Source organism: Myotis brandtii, unplaced genomic scaffold (assembly GCF_000412655.1).
Source record: "Myotis brandtii unplaced genomic scaffold, ASM41265v1 scaffold44, whole genome shotgun sequence".
NCBI lineage: Eukaryota > Metazoa > Chordata > Mammalia > Chiroptera > Vespertilionidae > Myotis > Myotis brandtii.
The window spans coordinates 3,880,546-3,888,892 of NW_005366833.1; the positions used below are offsets into that span (position 1 = coordinate 3,880,546).

General features: G+C 44.0%; 1 protein-coding gene across 1 annotated transcript in view; it reads right to left on the reverse strand.

The window, feature by feature from the left end:
• Positions 1-7,374, reverse strand: part of DOCK8 (dedicator of cytokinesis 8) — a gene marked incomplete at its 5' end in the record, with an annotated part of 68,564 nt that extends 61,190 nt beyond the window's left edge. The window contains 4 exons of the mRNA XM_014546322.1: positions 1,645-1,814; positions 3,228-3,392; positions 6,306-6,540; positions 7,225-7,374. Of these exons, the coding sequence (XP_014401808.1) occupies positions 1,645-1,814; positions 3,228-3,392; positions 6,306-6,540; positions 7,225-7,374 (720 nt within the window). The remainder of the gene's footprint in view (positions 1-1,644; positions 1,815-3,227; positions 3,393-6,305; positions 6,541-7,224) is intronic.
• Positions 7,375-8,347: the final 973 nt, after the last annotated feature.

Here is an 8,347-nt window from a genome sequence, read left to right on the forward strand (position 1 = left end):
AACTCTCTATCCCTCTCCCTTCCTCTCTGTAAAAAATCAATAAAATATATTTTTTAAAAAATCCTAAAAATTTAACAATCAGCTCTTAAAAACTGATATGAGCCAGCTTCAACATCTCCCTGGGTTTTTTTGTAAGTAAAAAAGGGTAGAATATCACCTATGGTACACCTATATCCTACCAGAAACTCTGGGGGTGGATCCAGTGTTTTTTATTTTAAGATTTTTTTGAGAGAGAGGAAGGAAGAGGGACAGAGATAAACATCTATGAGAGAGCTGAACATCAATTGGCTTGGTTACCGCCAGCACACCTCTACCAAGGATCAAGCCCGAAACCTGGGCATGTGCCCTGACCAGTAATCGTAACCAGCAAACTTTTGGTGCATCAACGACGCCCAACCAACTGAGCCACACCAACCAGGGCGGATCCAGCGTTTTTAAAAGATGCATAGAGGATTCTTAAGTTCAGCCAGGGTTCAAAACCTCCACAGAGATGAGGACAATAAGGCCCAGGGCAGGCACTGACTTGCCTATCACCACAAGGCTAGCTGGTGTCAGAGTCGACCCAACCCTGGCGTCCAGATTCCCTTTATCAAAACATACTGTCTCAAATGGGTGGATTTTGTAAGGAAAATTGTGCCGAAACCTAGAGAGTTTGATTTATCGTCCTTAGGGGAAATGATCCTACTCTAAAAGCTTAGCCACTTGGAGGCCACAGATAACTGGAAATAAAATTCAGACTAAGAATTCATGGTTGCTTTGTGAAAACAAACAAACAAATTAAAAAAAAACCACTGAATTATATACTTTAAAAGGGTGAATTTTATGGTATGTAAATTATATCACAACTTTTAAAAATTTCAAATGAGAGACATTCTACAAAATACCTCAAGGAAAGCCTAAGAAACTATCACAGCCAGCGGGAGCCTAAAGAGACATGAGTACAAAATATAATGTGGTGCCCTGGACGGGACCCTGGACAGAGAAAGGACATTAGGGAAAATCTGAGAAAATTACTAATAATAACATATCAATGTTGGTTCAGTAATTGTGACAAATGTACCATTATAATGTGCAGGGAAACTGGGTATGTGGTATACAGAAACTTTCTGTACTGTACTCACAATAATTCTATAAATCTAAAACTGTTCTAAAATAATAAAAAACGTTATCAAGAAAAAGCAACAGGGCAGGTCACCAAACTTCTCAGTTTTTATTTCTCTATAAAATGTGGCTTTGCTCTTTGGGATTAGTATATGGGATAATGAAGCTATAGATGTTAATGAATGCAAAAGGTAAATATAAAAGAACAAAACAAAATAAAAAACAACCTTTCTAGGTATCAAAAATAGAGCTAATTTTTTTTTCCTTGAAAATAAGATTCATGATATTCTTGACTCCTTGTGGCTAAACCAGCAATGCCCTAAAAACGTCCCGCCAGAGTGAACTGAGCAGATCCTCAAATGCCCCTGCACCCTTCTGAATGGCCGAAATCACTTCAAAAGAAAAGACAATTACTACTCGGAGTAGGAAAGCATTTGACCAACACCGTGGGCAGCCGTCCTGGCTGATGTTGTGTTGTTTCTCCAAGTGTTAGTTAAAAACAGAAAGCCCGCATCACTCTCCAGGGTTTGGCCTCTCCCCTACCTTTGAGGACATGATGTTCTTCACTTCCTCGTCAGCGGCAGAGTGTGTCCCGGTGAGGTCCGGGTTACTGCTGCTCATCACCCGGGCCTGCAGCAGCTTCGAGCTCACCGCAGCTGCAGAAGTGCGTCCATACGTGTGGTAGCGAGGGTCCGCGAGAGCAGTGGGGCCACCTGCATCCCATCAGGTACAGACATGTCAATAGAAAGTGGGTCAGAGTCACTTCCTGGACTTTAGAAGGAACTGAAGAGGGATGGGGTAGATAGTGGAATGAAAACCTTCTAGATTAGGCCTTAGAATTAGGGTCTTATTATCAAATGCCTTAGGGAAGACAATGATTTGGGGGTAAGTAGATAGGATGTAAGGCAGTAGGGAGTGGTGAGAACTGTGGTAGACTGGAAACACGGGCCTCATCCCAAGTCAGGGGCTGCTACTCAGCTCCTGCCTGTTATTGCCACGGAGAGCCTGCCCTCCCGGTTGATGGAGCTTCTGATTTCTCAATATAAGCTGGAAACATGGATGTATGTATTTGTTTATTAATATTTAAACGATGGCAACTTTGTAAGTAAAGTTTTCTATGATTTCAGGATCCCAGGAATCATCTGAACCTTAGGAGGATAAGTGTATACTATATTTCGATGTTTTTCACCTGTCAGTATTTACTTGTCTTCAAAAGTGATTATGTGAGTCTATGACAGTGATGGCAAACCTATGACACGCGTGTCAGAGGTGACAGGCAAACTCATTTTTTTGGTTGATTTTTCTTTGTTAAATGGCATTTAAATATATAAAATAAATATCAAAAATATAAGTCTTTGTTTTACTATGGTTGCAAATATCAAAAAATTTCTATATGTGACACGGCACCAGAGTTAAGTTAGGGTTTTCCAAAATGCTGACACTGACACGCCAAGCTCAAAAGGTTCGCCATCACTGGTCTATGACATAGACCAGTATTTTAAAAAACTCAATTGAAATGGCAAGTTTACTTGAAATAAGGCTGGGTGGACTAATGAGAAGGCCCAGTTTCTTTGCTGGGGCCTAGGACTTTGTGAACTTGTTGGTTATCATGCTGACCAGGTCTGTTTGAGTATTACCTATGTAAATAATAAAGAATGGAGAAATGAAATATTATTATTTCAAAAGGCTAGAGAGAGAAATATGAGAAAAGATTTAATTTTTCATAATGACAAATCTAGGAAACACTGCTTATCACGACTATCAAATATATATTATTCTCCTTATCATTAATTTTCTAGACTCCTAGGCGTCTGTTGTCATTTCTCCATATTTTACAAAAGAGATCCTAACTGAATCCAAAGTTACCCCCTGGGTAAAGACCAGTGAGGGATTATCAAACAGGCAGAGAAAGTAAGTGCTTAGAGTATATAAAGAAGGATGGAGGCAGGAAGAAAGCAAGAGGAAAATCTAGAAATAAACTCTTAATTTTAGTATTCATGTCATATTTGTGTCATTCTGTAAAATAAAATGTAATGGTCATGCTTTTTATTTTATTTGAATGACGTGGCAGTGGAGTGGGGGTGAGGGTCCCCGGCCACCAGACTCCACCCTCGAGGCCATGCTACCTGACTTGGGCAGGTCCTTCTGCAGCTCGGGCAGGCGGAAGACGTAGTGCACGTAGGAGGCCAGCAGGCAGTTCCTCCCATGCTGGTCTTTGCTCAGGTCCTTGCTGTTGTGCAGACTGTTGGCGATGGCCACCACGGACTCAAAGGCAAACTGGGAGAAGTTGGCTGAGGAACCAAGATAAAAATGGGCAGCCTCACAGTCGGTCCTTAATGAACCCAAAGTAAAGTGTTCTCCAGGGCAGTGACAGGGAGCCTGACCACCAGCCTAGAGAGCTAGGCGGTCAGGAGGATGGCCTGCTGGCTCTGCATGCTGCCAACAGCGTCACGCTTCCTCCCTCATTCTCGCCCTCCCACCAGCACTGCGCTTTTTCATGACAAAGCCATGAGACTATCCAGACAACCTCCCTTTCTAAACCATGATGTGAACTGGAGCTACTCAGCGGGGTCTGCACTGACATGGTCAGCGTCACCCAGGAGCCTGCTAGAAATGGAGAATCTCAGGCCCCTCCACAGACTCGCTAAGTCAGAATCTGCATTTTCACAGGATGCCCCGGGATTCTCATGCACCCTGTGGTCTGAGAGGCACTGTTGCATCTTGGTGTACAGATTGCTCTAAAAATGTGTGTATTGAGGTGATTCCCTACAATGGACCTTTACAAAGGATTGATTTAGCACATCCACTGTCTTGTTCTGGAACTCCAGCCTCCACTGTTCGGCTCTACCTTACTTGGCTATTTCTGGTGATAAGTCCTGTCTTTCTGAGCAGGCTGGAAGCCCTTCCAGGGCAAAGTGCATTTCTCATACTTTCTTGTCTCTCAATATGCCTTTCATTGTGTCTGACAACAACAGGTCTGAATAAAGGCTTCTTGTCTAAACACCTCTACTTATTCTGCCTGCCCCAACACCCTGCTGTCCCCATGACAAGGCAGCAACTTGCTAAGGAGAAGACGTGTGAATGAATATTTTTATCTAACACACAAGTCTGTATTAAATAGCTGAAACATGCAAAGCAGTGTGCCACGTAGGTGGGGGCATAGAAAGAAATCCAGGGAGGGGAGAGGTCACTGCTCTGCAGGAATCTCGCTGGAGAAGTGTCAGCTTCTGCATTTTCACAGGATGCCCCGGGATTCTCATGCACCCTGTGGTCTGAGAGGCACTGTTGCATCTTGGTGTACAGATTGCTCTAAAAATGTGTGTATTGAGGCGATTCCCTACAATGGACCTTTACAAAGGACTTATTTAGCACATCCACTGTCTTGTTCTGGAGCTCCAGCCTCCACAGTTCGGCTCCACCTTACTTACCCAACTTTGGACCCTCAACCTCCACTTCTCTTAAAACGAGGCACTGGTTGTACTATCTCCATCACATGTCTGCTCTTTCTCATCTCTGCGACTTTGCTGATACTGTTGTCCTCACCTAGAAAGCCCTCTTCCCACTCACAAAATCATACCAACCTTTCAATGCTCATCACAATCCTATCTCCTCCACAAAGCCTTTGGTTCCACTCAGTACAGGGCTTCAGTGACACCAAGTCCCAACATGCGTTGGCTATTTCTGGTGGTAAGTCCTGTCTTTCTGAGCAGGCTGGAAGCCCTTCCAGGGCAAAGTGCATTTCTCATACTTTCTTGTCTCTCAAGTGTCTTTCATTGTGTCTGACAACAGGTCTGATGAATAAAGGGTTGTCGAAACACCTGTACTTATTCTGCCTGTCCCAACAACCTGCTGTCCCCATGACAAGGCAGCAACTTGCTAAGGAGAAGACGTGTGAATGAATATTTTTATCTAACACACAAGTCTGTATTAAATAGCTGAAACATGCAAAGCAGTGTGCCACGTAGGTGGGGGCATAGAAAGAAATCCAGGGAGGGGAGAGGTCACTGCTCTGCAGGAATCTCGCTGGAGAAGTGTCAGCTGCACGTCTGAAATGTAGCCTACAACACAGGATGTCTTATCTGTGGAACCACAAAAGACACACCCCAGGATACAGTGCAAACAAGGGGTTAAGAAGACATGCTCTTCCCTGGTCTAAGAGTTCAGCAAGTACCCCCGCTCCCCCCAATCAATTTACTCAGATTCCATAGCCCAACTGTGCTATTTCCTTCTTTCCTCGCACTCCCGTGCTTTTCTGAGTCTCTGCTTTTGCCACTTTCTCTCACTGTCTCCATTTGGGCTGCTTTCTCTCTACACCTCCCTCAAGGTCATCGCAAACACCTTCTTCCTAGAGCCTCCAACATCCTCCCAGGTGGATGTTCTAGCGCCTCCTCTCCCCCCAGTATTTTTAGCCGTGTCCTTTCGAGGATTCTTGTCCTATGCTGCTGCTCTTCACTGTATTTATTGTAAATCCTCTCAGGTCAGCTATGCTCTCGATTATTGCGAAGCCTACAACTGCTAGCACAGTACTGGGAACACTGATGATGCCTAAAAGACATCCACTGGACTCGCTAGCATGGCATAACATAAGCCCAGCCAAAAACAGTGTCAGACAAAAATGCCCTACACCAGCCAATCTGCCCCAGCAGGAGTCAGGAGAACCATGGGACCCACGTCTTACATGACATTATTTCCAATGGAAGTTTTACACATTGTATTTAATGTTCACTTGTTAAAAGCAAGCATTTAAAATACACTATCAGTCAGCCAATAGATGAGTGGTTGCCAGGGGCTAAGGGGATCAATATAAAACATGATCACATTGCATTTCAATTTAGAATTCCTTTCCTTCTACTTAATATGAATTATCTTATTCTTTTGAGATATTTTATTTCCCTGTTGGTCCAGAAAACAAAAATATCTTAGAAGTACAAGAATTCTATCCACTACAAGGAATGGAATTTGAAAGACTACTTCTAATAGTTTTAAAAATTTATTTTAAAAACTATGATTTTAAGCATCCAATCTTAATTTCTTTTTTTAACATCCAGGGAGAGTAAGAAATAGCACTGGACCTGGCCTGCCTTGGACTCACAGCATCAACAGAAAAGAAGATCACACTTTCCCTGCTCCCAGGATTTCTGGAAAATCGTGTCTCCTAACACAAGGCACTGCCTGCCTCTTCCCGCCTCCTCCCAGCCTCCTACCTGTCTGGCCGGCGATGACCATGGGCTGCACGGACAGCTGGAAGAGCTTGTCCAGCACCAGGTGCAGGAAGAGCACGAGGGGCTCCAGGCGGGAGGAGTTGAGCCAGATGATGCTGAGCTTCAGCTCATGCTCCAGCGTCGTCTCACTGATCTTCTGGTCCAGCACGCGGATGGGGAAGGTCACCTGGCTCTCCAAGGAGTGGCAGAGAGTGAAGAACTTCTCCAGGTGGTTGTCCTGGGAAGGCAGACAGCAGGCCTCAGGGTCTTATCCCATCCAGGCTCACCAGTGAATTCATAAACACAATCAAATGGCTCCTCGTAGGCAGAGCCCTTTATCCCAGGTCTTAGACCACAAGTTCTAAGACATGGATGTTTCAGACCAAGGTTATGAACCGCTTTGTAGAGTGGTGTGCACAAAATAGACCCTCTCCATTAACTACTAACTGAAGAAGAAAATAATTTGGACTCTGACATATTCTGTAAGCAGAAGCAAGCACACCAGGTGAGCACACACAGCCCAAAATGGGTCTACACGGGTGCAAAACTCTAACAGTGGCACAAAAAGGAGGGAATGTAGAAGTGGGAGAAAGGCTGGTGAAGTGGCAGAATCGCAGAGGGGAATGAGATAGAGACTTCAAATGGAGTCTCTCCACATAATTTCTCAGCCAACGGTGCAGGGACTGGGTTCCTTCATTTAGGTGCTCAACCTTTTGATAAGGGCTTTCCATTCAAATGAAAATTAAACCTGAACAGGCTTGGAAAGTCCCCATAAAGAACTAAAGGTTATTTTTGTTTTATTTGTGCACAATGATTTTCATTGGTCGGTTACTGGGCTGTCCTTAGAAGGTTCTCTGCTGCGCCCCCATCGTCACTATTGGCCTCCTGGCTCTGAGGTGAAGTGGACCTCAGTGTTCCTTACCTGGGTGTGAACAGAGGAAACAGCTTGCACTTCAATATTAAATACTCCCTTATGTCCTTCAGCCCACTTAATAGGAGGATTCTGTAAAGGGACTTTCTGTGTTAAAGAAAAAAAAAAAAAGATTAGCAATTCAATCCCTTTTTCTGAATACTAGCAAGCAGCACAAAGCAACTTGACTGTAAATGTCAGGGTTATCTATAATAATAAAAGCGTAATTGCTAATTAGACCAGACAGCTGAATGACCTTCCGGATGTCATTCTGGACATCCTTCTGGACGAAGCTGTGGTAGCGGGGGCCAAGGCAGAGGCAGTTAGGGGTGATCAGGCAGGCAGGCAGGTGAATGGTTAGGGGTGATCAGGCAGGCAGGCAGGCAAGTGGTTAGGTGCCAGCAGTCCCAGATTGCGGTGTTGGGCCTAAACTGGCAGTCGGACATCCCCTGAGGGGTCCCAGATTGCGAGAGGGTGCAGGCCGGGCTGAGGGGACCCCCCCCACCCCCGCGCACAAATTTTGTGCACCGGGCCTCTAGTTCAAATAGAAAATTCCCCAGAAAACTAATAGAATTGGCCTTGGAGTTAGAAGCTCTGGGTTCAAGTTCTGTTCTGTCCTGAACTAGTTACTTTTACTTTGCCAACTCAATTAAACTCTTTGGGCCTTTGTTTTCTTTGCTGAAATGATGGGTTTGAACTGAGTGATCTGTCTTTAAGCTCCCACCCAGCATTGATAAATCCTTGATTCTAGGAGCTGAAATAGAGTAATATGTTGGTGATTTCCCCATTAATCAGGAATATCAAGACAAAGCCTAGAGTATCTTTACACGACATAAAATTTTAATGCTTTTGAGCACCTACAATTACTTTCCCTTTTAACAAAACATTTCCAAGTAGTAGTCCTGCTAGGCTCCTGCTTTAATTACTTTAAGTGACTCTCTTATGTCATTTATGTATCAATAGCTTTGTAATCCTAAGAGGCAATTTTTTGCCTTAAATTCCCATGGAATTATCTTCCTCAGGAGACATCATACAGCATTGGGTGAGGAAGGCCTAGTCTGACACAGCCACATGTGTGTGGATTTTGCATCTCTTGCATTATTATTTTTTTGTTAATTCTCACCCGAGGATATTT